The following is a 26,383-nucleotide window of genomic DNA, read 5'->3' on the forward strand; positions in this document are numbered from 1 at the left end:
ACTTTTGTGACATTTTGCACTAGCACGGCGTGCCAACGAGCAATTAAATACAGTGAAAGCTCAAATGCACTTTCTGCCTTATAGAAATGATGTTGATGATGATGATTGTTTATTATTTGGGCGACGAGTGCCATAAATAATGTGTTTGTTATACACGAAGGGGAGCGATTCGTGGTATCCTTCCAAATGAGTTGTCGGTAAACGACACATAATAAGGTCGCTTTACACCCACCGAAGTTCATGAAGAGCTCTCGGTGGCCGACTCCCTGTACCATGGTGTGCGCCTTGTTTCTTTCTATTTATACCGCACCTTCTGGGACCAAGCAGGAGCCTTGCTAGCGTCTATTCTTTTCCGAGGCTATGCAAGTTGATTGTACCGAGCCGTAAAGGACGTTCATATTCCGGCACACACTTGTCTAACCTCAGGGTGCGCTATGGTCAATTTCTCAACAAGCAACTTTTTAGGGATTCTCTTTTTTCTTCTCTTTCATTGGGGCGCCAGAAAAAACAACGAAAAGAACATGTGCTATGCCACTTCGAGATGAGGTCGCGAAGCCAGTAGTGGTCGCCTCTCATAGCCGATAGGATTGATCTAAGAATTCATGCCATTTGCGGTGTGTTTAGGCGCCTGGGCAACGCTTTTTGTCCTGTGAAAGAGTAAGAATTCAGCATGTTAATAAAGCATGGCTCGTTCTATACGCTGAGATGCAGCTCCTATTTTCAGTTCCTCTCTCGACATGGAAAGAACGAAGTTCAAGTTTTTGTTTTAAGTAAATTTGAGAAGGGCACTATAATGCGGCATTAAACAGCGGTTTTTAAAACAAGCGCAGGAGAAGTGCTCGCAACAATGGTTGAGGCTAGCAGTCTTTAGGAATTTATTAAAGTATAGTTTAAGAGAGCATGCTGCCGGCCTCATTAGTGCTGCATGATGTGAAAAAGAAAGCGCGAAGTGTTTTGTGTCTTTTTCTTTCGGTTTCTCTTTTAGTTTTCGCGCGCACTCCTTCCCAACCTATTAAATTACAGGCTTGCCCATTGAGAGGACCGCGACAGGGCTGGCCTAAATGTTTCCCAAAGCTTATTTCTGTTCTGAATGTTTTTTCTGCGCAGGTCATGTCAACAAACAGCGACTTCGGCCTTCGGAGTAAAGGCGGTGTCGGTGGCTTTGGCGAGCTTAGGCACTTCGCGGATCCCCACAGTGTCGGTGGCTTGAAGGTCCCGCTTCCACTTGCTCGTCAGGAGCTGACCACAGAGTTCCCGAAGTATGCTGCATCGTTAGCAGGTCCATCCACGACAAACCAGACAGAGAGGAGGATGCCGCCGAGGGCCAGGCGGTTGAAGCGCTCAAGAGTCGGGGTAGCCTCCGCCCAGATCCTCAACCCATGTGCAACAGCCAGCTGTCAAAACCAGAGCGATTATTTGGTGAACCAGCTGAACTCCTCCGCTAATCCGTGTCATGACCTTTACGACTATGTCTGCGGCAAATACCAGGGTCACCCGGACGGCCGTTACGTTCAGGTGATTTTATAATTACTTGTCCTGAAGCAATTAACTTTATGTCCAGGGGAACAGTGCATGCTATACCTGTTTGTCATTGCTATTTTTTTCCTTTCTCAATGCCTGCTCTTGTTTTCGATGGCGTTTTGTTAGGCTTTGTTGGTTACCTTTGCATCTATTATCTGTTCACCGTGCTGCTTAGTGTTCTTGCTTTAGCCATTATAGCAGCCAAATAAGATTTCTTAATGTGTGAAACTTAGCCCCTCGTTTGGAAAGCAACAGTCGCCTAGACGCAGGTCGCACTTCATGCACACTGTTCGCAATTACTCAGAGATTCACCTAAAAAGCTGTCGCTACACCAGAACTTGGCGCGCATTTTGTGGACCAGTTGCTCCGCTAATTAAAGCAATACTGCAGCTTCAGCTAATTCTCAATTCGCTGCCCAGTTTTTCCTAGTAATAACGCACCACTGTGGCATATAGAGCAATAGAAATCCCCCTTCGCGGCAATGTTCGATGATAAATTAGGATAACGGCACGTCTACACGTGGGCATTCGGTTTCAAGCGAGATCGAAATCCGCCTCTGCGGGTCAGATTCCGGCTGAAAACCAGGAAGAACGCGGCTCTCTACGGCCTCAGAATCGTTCCAGATAAAACGTTGCACATCTGCATGCATGCACTTCCTTCGAAGAAAGCGAAAACGTCAACTAAACGAGTGAGGCCTTTAGAATCTAGTATGGCTACACTTCCGAGAGAAGGCAAGCGTAACGGGGAGCGGCAAAAAGCTAGGTGGGCGGATGAGATTAAAAAGTTTGCGGGGGATAAGGTTGCCGCAGCTGGCACAGGACAGGGTTAATTGGAGAGACATGGGAGAGGCATTAGCCCTTCAGGGGGCGTAGTTAGGCTGGTAGTGATAATGGCTACACTGCAGACTACTGGCTGCAAAATGAAAGTATGTGAAAGGCCTCTGTCATATTTCAGACATACTAAATGCGGTGTCATTGGTTAACGGCGGTCTCATATTTAGCACATTAAGACTGGATGGGGGACGGTTAGGGGAGCAATTGTAATTTCACATATTTTTCAACCCAAAAGCCGCTACCTTCCGTCACGGCTGGGCCCCAGAGCGCGCAGTACTCGTCAACGCATGTCCGCAATTTCTCCGCACTGCTTAAAATTGAGTCAGGTTTAACAGTCAACTCAGTGCACTTCCAAGGTGTGTTGAGATACAGGAGGATTACTGCTGGACTACAAAGAGTTACTCACCTACAGGCAAAAACTACACGTGAACCAGAAGGAGCTTACGCAGTTTACTAAAAACACTTATTCTGGCGTACATCATTTCCGGGTTTACAATGCTTACCCAACAGACTGCATTACAGTTCGTCAACTATGGGTCGAAGACCAACGGACCAGGGTTCCTTTTCTGGCCACAAAAATAATTTCGTCGACATATTTCCGATCGATCCCCAATTTAATTGGTTGAACTGCTTGATACATACGTAGATTGGTGTTGGTGCTTTGAAAGGGAAATGTGTTGGCTAGTCTAGTTGGTAAAATCAGTGTTATCTGTAGGATACGTGCGCCAGGCGCAAAGGGAACGGCGCCGCTTGCCTGGGTGACCGAGTCACTTCTTCTGGGCCTTTCGCCATTCAGAAATCGTACACTTAAAATCTTCTGAACCGAATTTATTTTCAACCGTGAAGTGCTTTTAGCCCTCATTTTCCTGATATTGAGGCCAAAGTGTTCATAAAAGCTTGCCGAAACAGAAACCGAACGTAAAGCTGTCATTATCCAAGCACTTCCAAGCTTATCATAGAGATTGCTACGATCGATTTAAAATCGGGGCTTGAACCAATCTAGCGCAAACATTGCTGCTTCATATTTCCGATGCCTTACAGCAGTCTGCAGTTTAGCGCTCTGCATTCTATTCTCACTCGAAGCCTCTCGCGCTATTTGTTGCAAACTGTCTTCCTCGTCATCCTCCATCCGTTCGTTCCGCGCTTTCAAATGCTCGGGGCTATAATCGTTCCCAGCATGGCCGTGTAATTGAGTCGGTTTATCCAAAGGATAGACTCGACTGTGTCGACAATCACCGCTTTACAGAGCCGCACATGAAAGTGAGAAGGCGGCCAAACACGCCGGTAAAGCCAAAGAAGACGAGGTGAGTACTGAGGCACGCAAAACCGGGAAAGCAGCGAGGGACGCTGAGCGCACTGTCCATAACAAAACGCTGACGCTGCTGTACGCGGCGACACCTAATACCCCAGAAGTTGCAGAGGAAACCGAGCACACTATCTGCTAAGAGAGACGGCTGATGGCGGGGCCTCTTCAAACCGCAAGAGAAGTGAGAGAGAATTGACGCTTCGAAGCTCAAAGAACAGACGGAGGCCCTGCTCAGCAGTTGAAAGCCCCTGTCACTCTGGCATACACGGGTGTGGCTGCCACCAACTATGAGCTCTCCTAGAATGTGCAAAACCTTTCCGGCCATGCATTTCAAGCTTACGCCTGCTCTCAACCACAAGATAGATTGCTTTTTTTAGGAGGTTCCCCACCATCCTCGTTATTTTGTGTTGACCCTCACAAGGAGCTTACATACTCCTACGATACATGATTCATGTATGACTTTTGCATAAGAAAACTTCCGACACATTCAGCACGTAAACGCGTATACGTCCTTCAAAGACAACACTCTACGTACGTCACTAACGTCCTCATTTTTAGGAAAAAGGATCTTTAAAAGGTTATTCATTGCTGACAGTCTCCTTATTTTGCCATCTTGGTACTTAGCTTGTAAACCTGCACATCTAAAAGATTTCAAAATGGAGCTCACTTGAAAGTTTCACTTTTGTTATCCATGTACGCAGGCCGAGAATGACCTACGAAGCGCCACAATGGCTGCCCTCGCCGCTGAAGTTGTGCCGGCCAACGGCCAAACTGCCTGGCACAAAGCTGCGGGACTCTTCCAGGTCTGCCTTTTGATGGCTGAGTCATCCAGCGATAAGGTTAGTCGCGGAAAATATAAGAAGGTCGCAGACCTTGGCGGATATATTCGGCGTCTCGCAATGGGCGGTAATGAGCAGGGGTATTTAGGCGAGGCGCTTCTTCATAGAACAAAGTAAAAGATAATCCGGTTTTTCCTTGGAGGACCTCTTTCCCAGAAAAGACTGCCGGCAACTTCAGACCACTCGCCTGTTCTGCTCTTTTCAGCCGTCCAATCGACCACCTGGGGTTCTTTAACGCGCACTGACATCAGCATCACAAAGGAAGCTTTGCGTTTCGCTTCCATAGAAGATGGATTAAATGCCAAAAATGCGGGGATGTAGCACTCGACTAAGAGGCGGGAATTTGGATGCTGATGAAAAAAACTAGAAACCGCGGGACGCTGAAGCTTCGCCTTTAAGAGCAGACCGCGGGAATGCGCCACTGCTCCAGCAGGTGGCTGCGAGAGAGACTTTATAAACAGGAGAGGTCTACCTGGTTGTTGGCCTGACATGCTACTCTAAGCCACCACTGGGGCTAGTGCGATCCAGGTTGCTCTGCCCGCGCTCTGGTAAGGCTCCCTTTCGGTCGGTCTGTGGTGGCAACCTGCCATCTGCCGACCTGGCAGGCGGCACCTGGAATTTGGCACTATTCTTCGTAGGTTTGTCGCTCCCTGCCAATGACGTGGGTTCGAACCCGATCGTGCAGGTCGCCTATAAATGGACGCGAAACGCAAAAGGCGCCCGTGTGATGTGCAATGTTAGTGCTTGTTAAAAATTCCTAGGTGGTCTAAATCATTCCGGAGTCCTTCACTACGGCACCTTTCTTCCGTTCTTCTTTCAGTCTCTCCTTTTTCAGTTTTGCAACCATTTTTTATTCTTGTCTGTGGTGGTCGGAACATTTGTTCTCTGTCGTTACGAAAATTTCGCTGGGGTTTTTGAAAGAAAGAATCATAAATTTGATTTTTAAATCCCTTGACTGAGAAAAATACAAAGTTGGCAGCACTACTCAAGGTGTGCATGCAAACGAGAAACCCGTATCCTAACACCACGAGTCTGTTCAGATCTGATGGCTCCGATCCAAGGCTACAAAACATCAATGAGCTCATGGTAGAGCGTGAAGATAGTTTTTTCCTCACGTATGTGGCTTAAATTGAGTATATAACGATCTAAAAATCAATTATTCCCTTTGTAAAAAGAACCATGTGTAAAACTGGCCGCAAGCCGCTTTCACTATCTCTTTCCACTTGTGCTCGAATCAGTACAGACTCACTTCGATGCAGTCGGACATTCAGCAACGGCTATGCTGGAAGCAACACGCATGATGCACAATAGTGTAGGCGCGAAGGCTGGTCCTCCAAGAGCCACGTTCGGTGCTGCAATACAGAATTTTCTTCAGTCTGTTATCATAGAATGACTCTTTTTTATCTATTTCTCAAGTAATGAGCAAAAGAACAATTCTCTGAAGCATACATATATTCTGACATCTATACGTTTATTCATGTCTAACGATCATTTATAAACGGCAAGAAAATGTTTCAGTGTTTACGTTAATGTAGCAGCTTTGAGGAGCTCTGTCCTGAAATGTGGACACTAAAAATGTCCTACATGGCTTCGCTTCCGCTTGATTTAATGGTTGCGATTTAAGCAAAAAGAAATGTTTCCTCTGGGCTGATCTTTCTGGCTCCTGGAAGAGTTTTAAAAAGAATTTGAATACAAATATAATTGAATTTGATTAAGATTTGAGCAGAATTAGAATTTAATTGAAATATATTTCGCATTGGTTGAACGTATTTTCTTTAAGCGCCTCCACTAATACTTAAATTATCCGCTTATTTGTAAAATACAAAGTATGAACCTTTGAGGGCTAACACTGCGGCAAATTTTCTTCCCACTACTGACGTGCTGCCTGCCGCTGCTGTCATTGCCGCTCTTTTAAGACACATCTGCAGGCATCGGATAACTACAGGATCAGGGCTGATCTAAGCACATACATTTAGCATAGCATGTAGCACACCCCTATCGCTAACAACATGTGTAAGCGCGCAGTCAGTACTCATGCATAAATGCCCTGAAAGCGCCAGATGCCGCCAGAAGCCGGCCATTTGCGGACACAGCTGTCACGCTGGGACATTCTGCGCATGCGCTGTGGGAGCGCGCCACGAGGTAGCGGTGCCGCTGCGTTCTATGCTAAACGTGTGTAGTAAGGCGAACTATCAGCAGGAGCAATTAGCAATGTACAACACGAGGCTCTTAGGTATACTGTGAGTGGTCAGTGCTTCCAAGTATTTACTGTCAAGCTGCTGACTTCCGGGCTAACCATCACACATTCCGAACGTTCGCAGCTTGAAGATTTGAAGTCGTGGATGGTTTCGCTGAACCTGGACCTGCTCAATTTGGATACCGTTCCGTTGGTCGACCCTGTGGACATGATGGTGCGCCTGGCGATCGACATCGGCGTTGCCCCAGTCTTTGACTTCTGGTTCTTCGACGGCACCTTCCACGAAAGAAAACGGGCCATGAAGGTGGGCTTGTAGCCATGGTCTTCATTCAGTCCTATGCGCCTGCCTGTGGAGCACCCCGCCAAGTGCCGTGCAGACAAAGAAGAGCAGTCTACTGGAGCGTCTTTCGGGTCCACTCTGCTTAGATCGCTCAGTTCCCACTGCGAGAGTTTCTTAACAAATTTCCGCACATCAAGGAGAGCAGACGCATGCAATCGTCTGCGACGAATACTTGAACTGGTGTACAGTAAAGTTCTGATCGAACTGCATGAATTTATTATGATGCAAATGTGTATATTAATGACGCAGTCGAACAGAGAGGTAGTACTTCACTCCGCTTGAGGCGCAGTTGCACCGCTCGTCGCTTTCCCTTTCCTCTTCACTTACACGCTACGCATCTCACGCTTGTAAAGCCAATCTGCTCGCATGAGTCGACTAGCGCACCGGCGCACTAGTAGCTCACTCCTCTTTCCGGCCGCTGCGGTCCTCGTAATCTTCTCTCTCTCTCTCTCAGATCTCTGTTGGGTGCTATAGCCCTCCCTTAAAAGGGAGAGCGTTAGAGTCCCCTGTCAAAAAAAATTGTGTGGTGTCGGCTTTGGCGACCGTTTAGACTTCGCGGCCAAATACGGAAATTATTATATTAACGCTATCGCGTCATACACTTAAGGCGGGGCCTAAATTTTCCCTGTATTTTTTATTCTTCCCCTCCCTCCTTAGCTGTAGCCTGAACTTCATCGCGGGAGCAACTGTTTTGGCAATATGAGACTACTACAGCTATCGTAGTAACTCATGATGATATAGTAGAGTGGAGAGCTGGGCGAGTCGGTATATGATTGAACAAGGAAACCAGCGCAAATATATGATATGAACTCACGCGGTTGTACGTGATGCTGCTATTTACCTTGTCTTGTTAATCTGTCATGTGTGCGCAAGCTTGCTTGATAACTGAAGGGTATAAATGTGATCGTTTCTCAAATAAATACAGTCGATAGTCCAGCGGTGTCCTGTGTTCCTTGTTCCTGTGTCTTCGTCTTTGCGCTGGTTTCCTTGTTCAATCATGATGGTATGCTGATGTCTGCTTGTAGACCTGACTCTAATACTGTTTCTTCCGTCAAGGATGTCTAAATATGCCTCGAAGTTAACATTTTTATTTTATTCAGAAGCACCAATGAAAATGCAGTGCCTGTGAAAGCCTTAGTACCTTTCACAGCTTCATGTGCGCTCATGGGTCATTGTACTTGCTGAAATGACCAAAGTGCCCAGAAGAACAGGAATGGAAGCAGTTTCGGCTTGCATATCCCCATCCTGAGCGAATGAAAAAAGAAATAGTTTAGTAACAGCGTTAACTTCAAAGACGACAGGGGAGTGCATATTGCAACCACGCAAAACGACGAGGGACGCAGAGAAGAATGCACAAGATACAACGAGACAGCAAATCAACCGGGTCACATTTTACACGGTGCTCCAGCAATCTGATCGCATGAGCGGCTGCCATCTTGAAATCTCGGACGGACAATAAGCGTTCGACTGCGAGTAGTAAGAGCTAACACTCTTAACAAAAATTCTAATCGGAACTCGATTACCGTTATCAGAACACACCCGTATTTCACAATCATAAACAAAAGGGAAGACGGTAAAACCTCTGAGGCATCCACGATCTGACACTGTTCCGCACCGCACGCGAGCTGTCTGTCGCCGTGCCGGGGGTTTCACATAAGATGCTCTCCAATTTTAGAGCGCTGCTCTTAAGCGCACTTTCCCAGCTCCAGTGGCGTGCCTCGCTGTCACTGACGTAACCGAGAGTGGACCGCAGTGGAGAGCGAGGAGCAAACTCAACGAGGTGGTCGCGTGAAGGCATGTTGCGCGGCGGCGACCCGGCATACCTCATGTTGCGTGAACTACAATTTTATACGACCATATATCGAGCTGCTGTAGCTGAAAATATAAGCAGGATAATTTGTAATTCCCGTACTAATTAACAGATCCTATTCATTTTATAACGTATGCGTCCACCATTGCCACAAAAGCTACGCAACGATCATCTTATTTCAACTGGCCTGTTTTTTTTTTAATATTCTTCTTGTGTTCCCGCAGACAGCCTGTATGTGTACGTACGACAACGTACTCTGCATACAATGACCAAGAACGAATACGACATAGATTCTTCGAATGCAGCTACCTAAGATCCCTTTCAAATATTTCTTTTGACAATCTATAGACTTTCGGTTCACTTCTGTCTATAAAGTTTATTGAGTGTCTATGCATAAATGGTACATAATAGTCTAAGTATGCAATACAAATCCTATAGACAATATAAAGACAATCTATGGAATTATGGCCATACACTTTCAGTGGATGTTTGCCCATAGGCAGTCTATAGAATATGACTACACAAAAATAAATATCTATAGGAATACAGTCTATAATAATTATACTGGCTGTACTTTTTTTAATGGATATAGCTTTAGATCTCTGGTGGATAAGGCGAAGGAACAAGTAGCCAGAGTTTTTTTTTATTCTGCTTCTTATCCTGAGTGTAGTTCAAGATCAGCGACTTCCAGGAAGCGTGGCACAAGAAAAGGGAAGAATTGAAGAAACAGTCGCCCGACAAACTGAGTGAATACTTCTCCGACCAGCTGCGCCTGTACCCTGGCTACGACGCGCAGAACCGTGCCGACTTCGCTACGAAATTACGCACTTTCGACGATGCACGTAAGCGTACATTCCCACTTTCCTTTCCACTGAACGTCCCGCTTCCCGACATGTCATACAGCATCCGAGTTTCGTGGAGGAGCGATTGCAGAACGCATCTTTCACGATAAATTATAATAATTGTAATAATAATAATAATGCATTTATTTTTCATTACAGGGAGGAGGGAGGCAGAGAAAAAAAGCTAGGATGGTAGCTTGACGGAGTTTGTTCAGTAAGCCGCTAGAAAAAACTAAACACACAAAGAACCGAACACAGAGCACAGCTTTGAAATCACAAGTAAATTTTTATTGGATAAATTCAGACGATGCATGAATGCGGAGGGTACCACGTTAAAACAATTGCCGGAACAGCCAGGATCTTAATATTACCAAGCTAACAAAACCATGCTTAGGCGTTAAAAGCGGTAAACAGTTATATGAGACTTGTGATCTCTAATACTTACTAATCAAGTGCAAAAGTTACTTTTTCCTCTGGGTCATGGTTATGACTAGGTCATGGTAATGACCTAGTGAAAGCCCACCGACTACGGCTGTCATCTTTCCTACTGCAAAACTGAAGAAAATAAAGCGGTGCAGTGCCGAATGCTGTCCTCTTGACTGCGATGCAAATGAAACATGAAATTATGTCGTCGTCTGAAACGCTTTTTCAGCATTTCATAAGAACCACGGCGATGTTTCCTTTTGTGACTCAGTGAACATAACTGATACCTCCGATTGCGGTGACTCCAACCTCGATAATACCCCTTTGGCATGCTACCAAGCAAAGAAACGAAGTTAGTTTCACAATCGAATATGCATTTAGTCGTGCAAGAGCGAGTAAAGAAAACAATATTTCAGAATATTTCACACTCCAGAATGAATTTAGTTGTACAAGAGCAAGTAAAGAAAAGAGTATTTTATATTTTGCAGCTGTTAGTCACCTAAGCAGTGGCTTTCTGGTATTCGTTGGCTGCACTGTTTTTTGCTGTATACAGTTTTGACATTGCATCCGGCCTCAGTTCATCATTTCATTTATTTTATTTATTTATTTATTACCTCAAAGACCCGGATATGGAGCATTGCATGAGGGATGGGCATGACAGACAACAAGATGATGGCCTCAGTCTTTTTCTTGAATTTGGTGGGGTGGGTAAGGTGTATGGCATCCGGCGGCAGATCGTTGCAGTCCCTAGATGATTTGACAAAAAAAGATAGAAAATGAGATGCAGTTCTTGCAGGGGGAGGGCACACAGTCTTGCTGTGGTGAATGCGGTTGGACAGACGATGTGCTGCTGATATGATCGATGCTCCTAAAGATGACTGATAAAACTTGCACGTGTTTAGTGATATTTGCCTCGTGTACAAGATTCTAAATAATGTGATGGATCCTTCTGGCATGTAGAATGGCCTGGACACCATTGCAGCTTGGTGTAATAAGCGGAAAATGTCGATGAACGCAACAAGTCAGTACATGTTAGGCATACTCAGAGGCATGTGTACAGAGAGCAAACATTGGTCGATTAAACACCGTTCATGCAATATTTTGATGTTTTAAGGCCTAAGCCTTACTGACCCTTTGAGCGAAAACCCGTGCGTGTGTGTGTGTGCGCGCCTGTCTTTTTCCTTTGTTAAGCAAACTGCCTTTCTCTGTCGCAAACTCTTTGATGGGTGTTGGCTAAAACCGACAGGAAATCAAGTGCAAGACGTGTGGAAGAATTTCTTGCGCCAAAAATTAAACATGCTTTGGAATTTCGTAGATAGATAAAAAATCTCTAAAACCTGCGTGCTTCTTATTCACTGTTATCAAAATATTCGCGGTAAACTGTCTTACACCCCTGTAACATTGCACTCCTCCACAGAAGCATTTCTATCAATGACTCTGATGTGAGGTTCCATAGCGCACAACAAAGAAGGAACACTACACGCTTGTGTTGTGTCCGCCGATATAGAGACAGATACTGCGCCATATGCTTTCCTAAAAAAAAAGACTCCTGTTTTCATCAAAGGAGCAAACGTCAAGAAACAGAAACAGCCCAAAGGGGAAACTGTCGTTAAGCTTTATCACTCGCTGCTGTGCATAAGGTATTTTCAATGAGAGTTTTAAAGTTAAAGTATAGAATTTTATTTATTAGTGCAGCTTGAAAATTTACTTCGTCTTACTTCCTCCGTAAATGAACTTCCAACAAATTCTCTAATCACCTCTACCTGGTTTTGTTTATTGCTAAGCCACCATGGGCACTCGGACTTGCTGGTGCATTTTTACACTCTGGAGATGTCAGCATAAATTATAAACCCTCCTCAAAAAAGGAAAATCGAACACAATTTTTGTATTCATAAGGGTGTTTCAAGCATTGTTAGCTGCTTGGATATTCGCTCCTTTTCGTTTAGTTTCCTGGTCTGAATGGCGCTGCGATCACAGGTTCACGCATGGCCGCTCCTCTGGGCTTAAAACGTATCGCACAGACGCCTTTGCCTCCAAGACCGTTAGCAGCCAAGGCACAACCCTCGCAACCCTTATGAGCTGCGCAACAAGTTCCTTTGAACATAAGGATCTGATTCCCCAAATCCTTTGCGCTGCCCGTGTGACGGGTATTAAAGTTCTAATGACCGCAATGGTATATTTCTCATCCAATCTTCCGTCCGCTCTACGACACATTTCACCACCGATGCGAAAAGCTTGCCGGGAGTTCTCTGTTTTTCTAATAATGCGCGCAGCCAGCAAAGCGTCGTGCATCATGATATATTCACACTAAAATTTCTTGCATGTATTTAATTATCAGGGCAGACATTCTTGAAGACAGCGAGGTGGTAGTTCAAACAACCGCAGTACTTTGAAAGGGTAGGGTTTTATTGCATTCGATAAGTAAGAAAATCCGGCGCGAAAGCCAGAAGTCTTTCAAAGTACCGCGGTAGTCATTCTTAAGGATTTTAGTGCGTGGTTAAATGTATAACTGATTTTGCCTCTTTGGTTTGCACAGTGGTCACCGCTATAAACAAGCACGTGAAGCCGAATACAGTGTTCGTCATTCGAGTTGTCGAAGATATGGGAAAACAGACGGCGCCAAAAATCATGCCAGGTGAGTATACGATCACCTAACGGAGAAAAGATATGTGATTGAAGCTGCCGCTGTCTCCCTCGTTGCAAAGGATACGTTTATCTGTGCCGGTTAAGGCACATGAATTGTCCCCATGCGTAGACCTATAAATATGTTTCCTTCTTTCCCGGAAATAATCGGTTTTCGCATGGATGTAGGTGTCATTGCAACTGGGCGTGCGTGTGCTTAGGTATACACTTTGCAGGACAGGTTATTTGAACCCAATGCTTAGCTGCACCGTGCATCTGAAGCCACGAGCGCTACCCGGGTGGAAGCCCCTTGTTCACAGTCACATGAGTCAGCGCTGAATGCGAAATGGCTTGCACGTGGTGATGGCCTAAAATTTATGCTTGTTCGTATGAAAAAGGTCCTTGCGTATCTAGCAACACTTTTAGAGTCTGCTTATGTAAATTAAAATTGGAGGAAGTTAAGTTGATTGCCCTGCAACATTTTACTTTTATGCAAGATAGTGAAGATAAATTGCCACCCTCAGTATCACTGCTGTACGGGCTCCCCGCATTTATTGCTAGTTATTGTGTCCTTCATAGGAATTAGGTTTATAGAGGCTTCCGCCCAGGGAGCTTCACGTAGCACGCGCTGGAGGATACGTACTCAGCTTGCTTATTCTACATTCTCCAATTTTCCCTCCAGTAGACTTTTCCATCGCCTAATAGCTCCTTCTTTCAATACGATAATTACAACTTATGTCTGCACAAAGTCAGCCAATGATCCCCTGCCACATTTTTCATTTTGTAATTTTGTCCCTCAGGTTGCTAACAGAGACAGGCACTGGAACCATTCAGCATATCTTTATCGCCCCTGTCAGGAACAGCCCATGGTTCCAAAAGGCAACGAGCGAATTAAGCTAGAACTGTGCGGGAGCAGAGCTCCCAGCTGCTCTTCTGTCTCAGCTATAGCTTGAAAGCTTCTGGTGGCCGTGACACGGAGATGCAGGAACAGAAGTTCCTGCACTGCATTGCCAATTCACGTTGTCATGTTACACCTGATGTCTATTTTACCCCAATACTCCTCGATCAACTAGAAGTCATCATAGCCTTAATGTTGAGCCATACTTCGCTCGTACAGGTAACTTCAGTTTTTTTCCTCGGATAATTCAACATTAGAAGTTAATTTCTGGCATAACGTTGTCTCTTCCAATGAACTAATTCTTAAAATCTAATATTGCAACACGATGTGTTATGTGTTTTGTTCATTGCGTATTGTTTCAATTTATTAGTTACAGCGTTTCTATTACACTGTTCGTGCTATACAGGGTGTTACAAGGAAGACTAAGTAACTTTAAAATAAAAGCATTCTTGAGGCAATAATATGGCTTTTGCGGAATGGTATTGCCAGGGCTGGCGGTCGCCAGTAAACCGGTGAGTTATCTTAACTAGTAAGATGGTTAACTAATTTCCAGTAATTAACTTTTTTAACTATTAGAGATAGGCGTCTAGTTGCAATTAGAGATTTGTAGCCTACCATTAGTAAAAAAATGAAATTGTTTTTTGGGGAAAGGAAATGGCGCAGTATCTGTCTCATATATCGGAGGACACCTGAACCGCGCAGTAAGACAAGGGATAAAGGAGGGAGTGAAAGAAGAAAGGAAGAAAGAGGTGCCGTAGTGGAGGGCTGCGGAATAATTTCGACCACCTGCGGATCTTTAACGTGCACTGACATCGCACAGCACACGGGCTTCTTAGCGTTTCGCCTCCATCGAAACGCATCCGCCGCGGTAGGGTTCGAACCCGGGAACATTGAATCAGTAGCCGAGCGCCCTAAACACTGAGCCACCGCGGCGGGTCCACCCGCCAAATCAGTTTTCAGAATATCGAAATTGCGATTACCCTCACCATTGTAGCTCGAAATCGCGCGAGGATACATGCGCTTTCGAAAGCATGCAGGCAAAAAAACACCCTCCAGTGCACGTAACTAGTCCAAAAAGTCAATTCTATTGAGCCACAGCGGAGAGTAATCCCGTTTTAGTAATTCCAAAAACTGATAGGGTGGTTACTAGTGACCGGCTACAAGTCAATAATTGCAACTAGATGCCTAGCTCTAATGGTTAATAAGTTATTTAGATAATTTATCGGTTTTCTGGCGTCCACCAACCCTATCAATACCATGCCGCAAAGCCATATTTTTGGCTCTGCATCCTTTTTTCGAAACTACTTAAATTCTTCCCTGTAACACCCGGTATATGCGACCATATTAATTAATTAATTATTAATAATTGTTCTGGGGGAAAGGAATTGTCATATATCGGCGTACACCTGAACTGCACCGTAAGGGAAGGGATAAAGGAGGCAGTGAAAGAAGAAAGGAATACATAGGTCCCGAATAATTTACACGACCTGGGGATCTTTAACGTGTACTGACATCGCACAGCACACGGGCGCCTTCGCTTTTTGCCTCCATAAAAACGCAGCCGTCGCGGTCGGGTTCGGTCCCGAGAACTCCAGTCGACCATGTTAGATTAAGCTTGTTTTGTGTGTTTTACCTTGCCGTTTTTGTATGAATTTATAGCATCACTCCTGCAATAGCTTTAACAGTGCCTACAGTACGTGTACATCAAAAATAAATAAAAATCAGAAATCACTGCGGCTTCCCGCATTGGAGGAAAGCGAAAGCGTTGACAACTCCTCGGCACTCCTCGCCTTTCAAATTTGGCTCCGTGGTTGCTTTCCTGTCCATTCAATATATACCCGTCGAGACTATTCAACCGCTCATAGGATTTTGTTTCTAATTAAATAATTATTCCATGCCAATCAAACTTTTTGTTCAATTATTATCACAAATCGAACACATTTCAATCCATTTCAAACTTTATTTTCACTTCTTCGCCTATTTTTCCACTATTCCGCTGTCCACGGCTGTTTACCCGTCCACTCACTATATCGACGTCCGCGTTATTTCGACGTCTTTTGACATTGTTGGTTTCATATAACTAATCACCCTATTTACAACAATTTCTTGCGCATAATCCTCACATCGTCCTCTATCGATCAGATCCATTCGTTGTTACCTTTTGTGAGAACATCACAATCGCTGCGGACACGTTTTGGTGGCACGCTTTAGTGACACGACCCCGCTGAATATAGCCTGGGATTTCGCGTTAATATATTAACCTCCGCTCCTATTCGTGTTTGCAGAGAAATGGGCCCACATGGTATCCAACTACACCAAGGGCATGTACGGGGGCGGCGCCTTTATCCACGTCCAGAAGGAGCTGCTCAATGCACTCAAGGAACTCCTAGAGGCCTCCGACTGGGGGGACTGGGGATTCACTACCACACTAGCTTGGCGCCTCTTCGATGCCCTGAGCGAATACGTGCAGCCTGTGAAGCTGGTCGGCGGGAAGGACAAGCAGGAGGTGTGCTACGACCACGTCCAGGAGGTGATGCAGTTCGCTATGGCCAGCCACTACCTGAGACCTCGTGAGTCGCCGCGGCGTTTCCTGGAAGCTCTATTTCCCGCTCTTTGTAACGGAATGGACTGCTAAGGTGGTCGTCTTCACTGCACGAGGTGGCAACACTATTGAATGAAGCGCTTAAAAGGTGGCGAATGATGTCGAAATGAGTGTGAAGTATATTTTTCGGTCGGCTAGTGCGTACGATCTTTGCCAAAGGTAACCAGGCAGCTGGGTTTGCTTCTCACTCGTATTGTAGAGGCCTGCAGCTTCGCTATGCAGGTCAAAAGCGCTTGAAATTTGAGGACTAAGGTTTTCATAACTTTACGGAGATTTAGAAGCTGGGGGATTCAAGTGCTCTGTTATACGACAGAGGAAAATAAAGCTGCCTGCTTACCTCTGGAAAAAATGATACGCAAGAAAAATTGGCTTCAGATGCATATAACGCAATATAACTAATGACGTACTAATTTTCGGACTGCTAGGTATTTAATAAGCTTCTTCGGGAAATGTGTAGGTTTTGAACCAACTATTCAGGGCTGAATTTCTTATAAAGAGCTTTAATGTGACCGTTTTTTTCTATTCTAGAAAGGAAGCATGCAACACAGAGGATAACAACGAATTGTCACACAGTACGGAGCTCAAGTTAGTGACTTGCGGTTATGAACATGCTAATGGCGAAGCGTACAGTGGTGCCAGAGTACATGCATACTTCATACAAGCTTTCAATTTAGGGCTCAAGAAGTTTCTTGCCGGTGCAAAAGTTCGCCGGTTAATTTTAACCTTATCAAATAATTGTTAATAATCGTTCTGAAACTGACATGATATTATTTGATTTTTCTAAAGCCTTTGATTGCGTAAGTCACGCCAAGCTCATCGCAAGACTGGAACAAGCTATTGGGAAGGGACAAGCTTCCGCTTGGATTACAGATTTTTTAACAAACCGCTCTCGGCTTGTTTTGTTCGATCATACGCCATCTGATATTGTACCTGTCATATCTGGAGTACCACAAGGCTCAGTTCTTGGGCCACTGCTATTTGTTATATTTATTAATAATATAACCAATAATATAGGGTGAAAAATTAAACTATTTGCTGATGACTGTGTGATATATAAAGAAATTAACAGCCATGACGACCATCTTGCTCTTTCTGGTTCTCTTAACACGCTAGCCGAGTGGTGCTCCGAGTGGCAAATGTCAATTAATGTAAATAAATCAGTATTAGTGACAATAACAAGAAAAAACAGCCATCTCACTTCACCTATACAGTTCATAACATGCCTCTTTCGAAGGTCGATCAACATAAATACTTAGGCATGACATTTACATCTAACCTCAAATGGGAAACACACATAACTAATATTACAACTACTGCACTGAGTAAGCTATTTTATCTAAAAGACGCCTAAAGCTCGCTCCAATGAATATTAAGCTTCTGGCGTACAAAACATTTGTGAGACCTATTTTAGAATACGCTAACACAGTTTGGTTTCCTTACACAGCAACTAGCATAGCTAAACTTGAAGGCGTACAAAGAAAAGCCGTAAGGTTCATTCACAGCAAATACCGTCCTACTGACTCACCCTCGCGTCTCTTAGCTTGTTCAGGCCTTAACACACTATTGACGAGAGCAAAACAAGCTCGACTTTAGTTACTTTTTCAAATTCTGCATCGTCAGTATAAAATAGATACCACCCAGTACATTTATTATTCGCAAGCTAGAAAAACACGGCATCAACACGAGCATACGCTAACTGTGTATTTTTTCTCTAACGACACATTCAGGTACTCATTTTTTCCTCGCGTGATCAGAGAATGGAATAAACTTAGCTCATCATTAACAACAACAAATTTATTATCCGGGATTGTTTCACAGTTTGAGTTAATCACAAAAGATTATTAAGATCTTATAATGTTTGTTCGCGATTCTATTTTAGGTAGCACTCTCAATAAGTAGAATTGAAATGCAGTTGCTTCTTTAAACTTTCTTGTTTTTGCTTATGACTATGACGTGCACAGTTGTCATTATATACTACGTTGTTTTTTATTGTATGCTTCTATACCTTGTCGCTTGTATTTTGATTAATTATGTTGTTTCTTCGTGATTTGTGTCACTCACACGTATACTTGTACGCATACAAGAAATAATTTTTATGCCCTTCTGCTAGGCTCTCGGCTGAGCGCGGCAGTATTGTAAAATAAATATAAATAAATAACAACAAAACGACCATCTCTTACTGGAGTCGACTATCCACCGTCATTGTCCAGCTCTTTTGGCGTATACATATAAAATGATCCTGAAACCCAATAGATTTCTCAGCTGTATTCCTTACGAATAAAAGAGCACTCGCCTCCATCAGCGTGGTATTTCAAAGCTTCAATTGCTACGTGTGCTTGCTAGCCGGCTGAAATGCTGTGGCAGGACGCTGTCGACAATGAGCCCTATCGGTGTCCGCCCAGGGGCAATAGTCTGAATGGGCCGCGGAGTAAGCAATCTCGTCACGTTAGGGTGAGGCACATACAGTTGTCCCTATTACTACTATGTATTTGAAGATACGCACTTGTTTCGAGGTTACTTGAACCCTTCGTTCTTATTGTGTAAATACGATGTACAAACGATGCTGGCATTACAGAATGGACGGAGACGGAAAATTTCATGCGACCTATGTTTTCAAAGGAGCGCCTGTTTCGTCAAGGGGGACGCAGTGGAGGACTGCAACACCCGCGTTGTGCCGGATTAGAGACAGAACTGGTAGCCATGTATAAAATGGTAATACTTCGTGTCATACATAACATCGCTGAGTGACATTTTTGTCGAATGCAGCATTGCGTGACACTCTCGGCACCACGGTGACTCCCAGAAAATTCTCGGAATGGCCGAGCAGAGGGAGACGCAGAGCAGAGTCTTCCGCATGCGGTCACTGCTGATAGGTCAAGAATTACATAGTAAAGGTTTAATGAGATACCGATTTTCCAGAGGAATTAATGAAGGCACATCAGCTTTGAAAGAAAATGTATTAAATACTTTGTTACAACGTGACAACTAGCTCGACCCTACTCTATCTATCCAGTCATTTATTTATATGCGTGTATGTCGTTTTGTCTCCGTCTGTCCGTGCACCCATTAGTCTGTCTGTTCATCCTTCTGTGACCTTTGTCATCTTGCTTTCCTCACAGTCTGCCTCCCCGTGCGTATGTCGGCATGTATGTCTCCTAGTCTGTCTTATCGGTTTCGTGTCTGTCAGTTTGTCCCGTCTTCCGTCCGTCGGTATGTCTCTTTGCCTTTCTGTCTGCCCGCCTCGTGTGTGTGTATAGGGGGGGGGGGGGTTCTGGAACGCACAGCATTGCGCGTGTTACTGTGTAAGATTTGTGAACAGAAATTTTTTTGTAATAACTAGATTGTTCCAAAACCTCACAAACAAAATACTGCTACCATCACTGCACCACCAAAAACTCGCTTTCGGTGGCTTGATGTGACGTTCCGTTACTTTGACGTGACGCGACGTGAATATGCTATCATCAGTGGCGTTTGTAATTCATGGTGTAATTCTAATTGCACATTCTGCAGGCGTGAGCTTGGATACGATAAGGAAAGCGGAGGAGATGTTTTCGAATGTCCGCGAAGCCTTCATCGCAGCCTTGAAGGGTTCCGGCTGGCTGAAGGGCACCGTGTTCGAATTCGTCCACCGGACCGTGGACAGGATGAAGATCCACGTCGGCAGCCTCGGCAAGATTCTTGACGAGTCCTTCGTGAACGGCCATTATGGTCAGTGGCACACCGCACATTTTCTGCACTAAGCGCGAAGAGTGCCGCTGTTTGCCAATTTAGTCAAGATGCATTCTATATTTAGAGCAAAGAAGCTTTCCGTTTCCTCGCTACCACCGCCCTTTGGAAACCTTAGTGCCTGAGGACCTTCGGATGTTGAACATGTTAATGAAACGGCTGAACGGGTAACGAGGCCGGAACACGAAAGAAGCCATTTGCAAGTGCTCCGCCCTTGAGCCAAGCACGCACAGCGCAAGTAAATTTACCCTCAAATGACTTAACTAAAGACAAAGTCCACGTGCCTTTTATTCCTGCATTAGAGGCGCATTCCGTTATAAAGCACAAGTTTAGTAGTTTTATCAGACCTTATAACGCAGTTTGCCTGTGCATTTTACGAAGACCACACCGAACCACGTACGGAAAGATCAGGAAAGTCATAAGGGTTGGATTCCAAAACTTTCGAGAGCGTGGGGAGAGAGAGGGGTATTGGAGAGTCTTTGCCACACCAAGTTGAGAAGCCGGAAAGAATAAATTTACTGACTGCCTCTACTTAGGAGCGGTTTAAGCACGTAGTGAAGGTTCAGCACGCCGCGCACTTTGGTCGAATACCTGAACTCATGCAAAACTGGCGCTTTCCAACGGGACACGCGCTGTAATTGCTGGCATCCAAAGGCGAGTCCATGGAATCACCACCAACATTGCTTCTTCACCGGACGCAATTGGAGCGAAAGATCTGCCACAACCACCTGTGCGTGGAAGACTCACACTTGGCCGTGCGCCGCCTTCTCGTCAGAACGAATTTCGCCATAAGCTGCTGGCCGCGTATAGAATTACTGTAAAGGCATCTATACAGTAATTTTAGCCGCACGGGGTGCTTCGAGATTGTCTCTCCTAACTCAGAATAGATACATTCTGACAGTAGAGTTCTCTCGGGTACAGATGTAGCTGATTTAAGAGGCGTAAATGGCACAGTTTGCTTTCTTCTATCAACAACGGGAGGCACTGCTGTGAAGAACAGAGGCCACGGTGTGCACTTATTGGTCACATCAGTGCCTGCAGTAACCAGCAGAAGTTGATTTCAGAATGACGCTGTCACTATTGCTATAGCAGGGCGTACCACATACTCTGCAATAAAGTTGCAGCCAGCGTGCACGCATCGCCAGTGGCATTAGCAACCGTTGAATGAGCACCAAGAATGCTTGTATGCTCGGCGGATTGTGCAGAGACAGTCAAAGCCACGCAACTTCGTTGTGACACCGGCGTCAGCGTTAGGCATCTCCAAACCTTTTGCCGCGTAGGGTGCGCTGTCACTGCTCAAATGCTAAAAAGAAAAAAATTGAAAATTAGTTTTTTCGTAAAGAATTGGCGCAGTACTTGTCTCTCATCTCGGCGGACACCTGAACCGCACCCTAAGAGAAAGGGTAAAGGAAGGAATGAAAGAAGGAGGAAAAAGGTGTTGTAGAGGAGGGCTCCGGAATAATTTCGACCACCTCGGGATCTTTAACGTGCACTGACATCGCACAGCACACGGGCGCCTTTTTGCGTTTCGCCTCCATCGAAATAAGACAGCCGCAGTTGAGTTCGAACCCGGGTAGTCCGAATCAATAGCCGAGCGTCCTAACCGCTGAGCCACCACGGCGGGTGCTCAAAAAACGAAACGCGATTGTGTACGAGTCGCACACATATATGGGAGTATGGGCCAAGGGACGCTGATACTCTCAAAGGACCCTGGGGCAGCTGATGCGGCATGGTCAGGCTGCCACCAGATGCGCGAAGCTCTAACAGAACAGTCAGCCTCGTGCATGTATATTTTGACGGACCAAAACCTTCGCAAAGGCAACCGACCCTAGTGACCACTCTTTCAAAAAATGCGAATATTACCGGTGTCAGTTGCATACAAACTAAAGATAGCTCAAGTAATAAACACAGCAATAAGACCTAATGATCCCTTTCCTTTTGCACTGTTTAGATAACTGCTGAGACAAACGAGAGCCGCCACTAATAATAGATTTAATCTACCATCTTGTCAGCACACTTATGGCCAGAGGCTGCTAGAATACCGTATTTACGCGCATTATTTGCGCACTCTTTATTCAGAAATTACGGCTCGAAGAAGGGGGTTCGCAAATTACGCGGGGACTTCGCGAGCGCGACTTGAAAAACTCTACGAAGGTCATAACGTGCAATATAGGTATAGTGTATGTTGCTGTGTATACGTCAGCACCCGGACCCGCACCCCACGCTGGCCGCCCCCCGAAAAAGTTCACTCTAAATGAAAAGCCGCGCACCCTCCCCCCTTCCCCCACCTCCTCCCCACTGCGGGATGGCATGAAGGTGCATGCATGAAGCCGAATAAGACGCTAAAACAGCGTCATCGCTTGCGGCCTAGCCAATTGTTCGGTAGTTCCGGATTCCATAAGTTTGCTTTCGCAACTTAGTCCGGGATAGCAAGCGCGAATCAATAAATCAATTATCACACCGCAAAATTCTTTAACAGTACCGCGCGAGCGTCGACCAAACTGTCTGTCGGCACCTTATCACGGTGTGGAGCTGCGAAGCCAGCGAGAATAGGCACGTGCGCACTAGTTTGCTGACACAACGATTGTCGCCTATGGGCAAACTTGTGCGTACGTGGTTATTCTCGCTGGCTTCGCCGCTCCACTCTATGATAAGGCGCTGACAAGCAGTTTGAAACTTGCTGTATAGTTGTGACATCCCATTGCAAGACACGACCGAACAACCAAACACAAGCCGTCAGAGCCACCAAGAAAAGCGTAGCCGGCAGTCGAGTCACATGCATCAACCAAACAGCGGTGTTGGCTCTTCTATCAGCTGCCGATCCTCCCCGGAAGCGCTGCTGGCAGTTCCGAGTGGCGATGCCGCTGGTGCTGCCGCGATTGTAACAGCGGCCTCTGACACCACCATGAACGCCCAGTGCAGAAAAGATTCAAAAAGCCTTCCGAACAAACACGCGGAATAGCCGAATGCTACTGGGTAGAGCCATAGGGTAGAGACCGCGTGCATTATGGTGGTCTAGCGCTGCGCGGTGCGTAAAATTTGCGACTAAAAAATATTTTTTGTAAACCTGGGTGATAAGTTATGGGTGCGCAAATTATGCGAGGGCACAAATTATGCGAGTAAATACGGTACAATGTTGACCAGATGTAGAATAAAGTTCCCGATGACATCAATATCTATCATAATTTTCGGCGTTATTGAAGAACATATTTCTCTTCTGTCCAGAACTGTGGGTCTAAATTCGTTAGTGTTTGCTTTTGTCCATTTGTAAACTTATTTTTCGTCTTGCCTGTTGCAGTCGCCATTTTTTTTTAAATTTTCGCTGCTTTAAATATTTTCAATGCCCTCATTGGGGTATTTAACATCTTTTTGTTCTTGTTGTTTGAACGTCGGCCATTTCGTCTGTGAATATCTTGTATTTTAGACCTTTAACTAGCCGCGCTGGCTCTGATTCCAATCAACTTTGTATGTATTGGTTTCACAACCTAAAGATGAGAGAGAGAGAGAGGTCACGTTCCAAAAGCACTGCTAATTACGCTCGGAAGCTTACCTCTTCTGCCTTTTGACGAAAAGCCTAATTGCATACAATGTGCAACGCGGATTTTTTTTCGTAACCCGAGGACTCCGTTATATCACGGGTAGTATTGGAAGCCCCAAGTTACATCCTGCTTCGAGACATGTAAAGCACGATTCTAAGAACACTATCTTTCGCCAACAAGTAGACGACTGAGATATAAAAAATACCAGTCTTCGGCAAATCTCGAATTAGGATCTTGACAGAACTTAAAAAAGAGGCCAATGAGATGACTTATTCCAGTAAGTAGTCGGATAAGAAAGTTTGCATAATTTACCGCCATAACGAATCGCTGCGATAGGGTGCACAGAGAAGGCAGCCGCACCAACATGGACAAAATTTTTTAAATGTGGTTCCTAAGTGGTTTTCTTTGAAGTCACTTCCTAACACAGGCTTTAATTATATAGAGGCCACCACCATGCGACACCAGGCGGCGATGATGAGCATGCGTCGAGCAGTTCTTGATTCCACGAAACGCTTTGAGCCCTTGCTATCTGCCCTTCAATCGCCTTCTGCTAAGTTCCTGAATATGTTTTACCGCTCATTCAATAGCACTTGTCCCGCTTCGCTTGTAACAACCGCTTGATCACAGCCTGGTCACCGCTCTCTCTGCCCGCAGCCTCCTTCCCGGACATGGCACCGAGCGGCGTGTTCTTGGTCGAATGGCTCAAAGCCCGATCGGCGAGGGCACAGGAGAAGTGGTCCGACCAGACGCGCATTCACTTCAATATGAGCAGAGCGAGCCCCTACTACGTGGAAGGAAGCCACGCCGTGATCATTCCGGCGGGCGCACTGCTGCCCGCTTTCTTCGACCCTGAGGGCAACGCTGCTTTGAACTACGGGGGCCTAGGCAGTGTGAGTCTACGAAAAAGCGAATATTGAAAAAAGTCTAATAGAGACTAATAGAGTTAAGCGGTGTTTTGGTGCGTAATAGTATACCTGATGATATTAAAGTGACAACAAAATTTTTCCCAATCATTCAAAACACTCCTGATTAATATGTGTAGTTATGGTGTGTTTTTTTTGTTTTTCAGAGGATGTGTGTATTGTGTACGCGTACTATTGTTTATGCCTAAACTGTCGAGAATCTGAATTATTTTATGAACGCAATGTGTCGTCTTCGCGTGACGCATTTATAACGTACAGTATTTTGATGGACCCAAAATTAGCCTTGAGCTATGGGTCTACTAGCATTGTGCGCATTTTACCCTTGCAAATTAATTTCTTTTCAATAAGAAATAAAAATAAAACCTAAAAACGTATTGCAAAGGCGATAAAACCGTTTGAACAAGACCGCTGAGCGCATCACGTTTAGACGATTCATCCTCTCTAGGCGCTTGGGCCTGCGCGATCAATTTAACATTCATATTGTTTATATTGCTTAGAACACAACATTTGTTTACGGTTTGGGATGTCATCAGTAATATATAGTGGTAGCGACTTACTCACAAATGCATTCGCATCCGGTCGCATTTTTCCACAGATATCTTTCGAAAGTGCTCAGCACCAACCGGCACACTAATTAAAAGCAAAAATCTGCACAAACTATGCCACCCAAACGGCAGCGTACAAAATTTCTAGCTTTTTAAAAGGTCATCATGCTGCTCTGAAAAGTATTAAAGCAAGACATTGAAGGCTTTGAAAAAGAACATCACTGTGTAACTGTTGCCACACCAGGCGTAGCCATTCCTTTCATTTTATTCTCTTGTTTCTGTGTGGTTGTTTAACGGCATATAGTTTATGGTTTATGGGGGTTTAACGTCTCACAGTGACTCGGGCTTTAAGAGATGCCGTAGTGAAGGACTTCGGAAATTTCGTCCACCTGAGGATCTTTAACGTGCATTGACTTCGCACAGCACACGAGCCTCTTGGAATTTTGCCTCCATCGCAATTTGACCGCAGCGGCCGGGATCGAACCTACGTCTTCCAGGTCAGCAGCGAGCGCTATAGCCACTAAGCCAACGCGTCGGCTTTAAATGAAGAGTTTCTGTATAAAACTACACTTTACAATGTAGCCACGCATTCTGCATTGGTATTCGTTTGTGTTTTCTACGCTTAATGTCTTGTGCTCATGAATCGGAGCGAGAAGGGGGCAGACTGTCAGCCAGGCATTTATCTGCCTTTTGGTTTGCGCCGTGTAAATAAAATACGTTGACTTTTAGTTAAAAGGTCCATCTGTTCTGCAGCTCCTCTTTGATAATGCCAGCCTCTTGTTCACATTTAAGCTTCCTCTCTGTTTTCTTGATTTCTGGCATCTGCGATCGGTGAAGTTCATCCGCGTGTCTATTGGTGGCGTCTATTTCGCTTAGCGGAAGGTTCAGAGTTTGAGCGCATGCGCAGCACGCGCGGCACGAGCCAGTGCGTAGATAATTATCCAATGAGAGGAATTTTATTTTGCATCAAACAGTGCTCCTAATTGAGGGAGGAGAAATGAGCTTCGCTTTATTTATAACGAGCGTCCAGATTTAAGCCTCACTCAGTACGCTGGAAAGCAAGGATGGGCGAGGAGGTTCTCGGCTAAAAGCTCCATGAAACGGGTGATGTCACTACTTTCTCAGTGCTGAGTTATAGGAGGACATTACGTGAAGAGGGAAGCGCACTCTCTCTGGCGTCAGATTATTTACTCGCGGCATTTGCGTCACGCGATCACATGATCACAAGATCACATGATCACGCAACGGGATAAATTGGCCATCTAATGTCATCACTGCGCTGGGAGCTCTCCTTCATACACGTGTTGTGCCACGATAGGCAAGAGGCGGTCGACAGAGCCTGGGTATTGCTTTTTTTCGAGACACGGGGGGGCTTTTTTTTTCTGGCCATTGCCTCGGCCGTTTTATCTGTTCTGTT

General features: G+C 45.2%; 1 protein-coding gene across 1 annotated transcript in view; it reads left to right on the forward strand.

Moving 5' to 3' along the window:
• The first annotated feature begins 1,110 nt into the window (after positions 1-1,110).
• LOC144108412 (neprilysin-1-like) overlaps positions 1,111-26,383 on the forward strand; it is a 31,171-nt gene continuing 5,898 nt past the window's right edge. Inside the window, exons 1-8 of the mRNA XM_077641654.1 lie at positions 1,111-1,515; positions 4,362-4,499; positions 6,821-7,000; positions 9,517-9,688; positions 12,648-12,746; positions 15,917-16,201; positions 19,744-19,941; positions 24,153-24,388. Of these exons, the coding sequence (XP_077497780.1) occupies positions 1,111-1,515; positions 4,362-4,499; positions 6,821-7,000; positions 9,517-9,688; positions 12,648-12,746; positions 15,917-16,201; positions 19,744-19,941; positions 24,153-24,388 (1,713 nt within the window). The remainder of the gene's footprint in view (positions 1,516-4,361; positions 4,500-6,820; positions 7,001-9,516; positions 9,689-12,647; positions 12,747-15,916; positions 16,202-19,743; positions 19,942-24,152; positions 24,389-26,383) is intronic.

This window comes from Amblyomma americanum, chromosome 10 (genome assembly GCF_052857255.1).
Source record: "Amblyomma americanum isolate KBUSLIRL-KWMA chromosome 10, ASM5285725v1, whole genome shotgun sequence".
Taxonomy (NCBI): domain Eukaryota; kingdom Metazoa; phylum Arthropoda; class Arachnida; order Ixodida; family Ixodidae; genus Amblyomma; species Amblyomma americanum.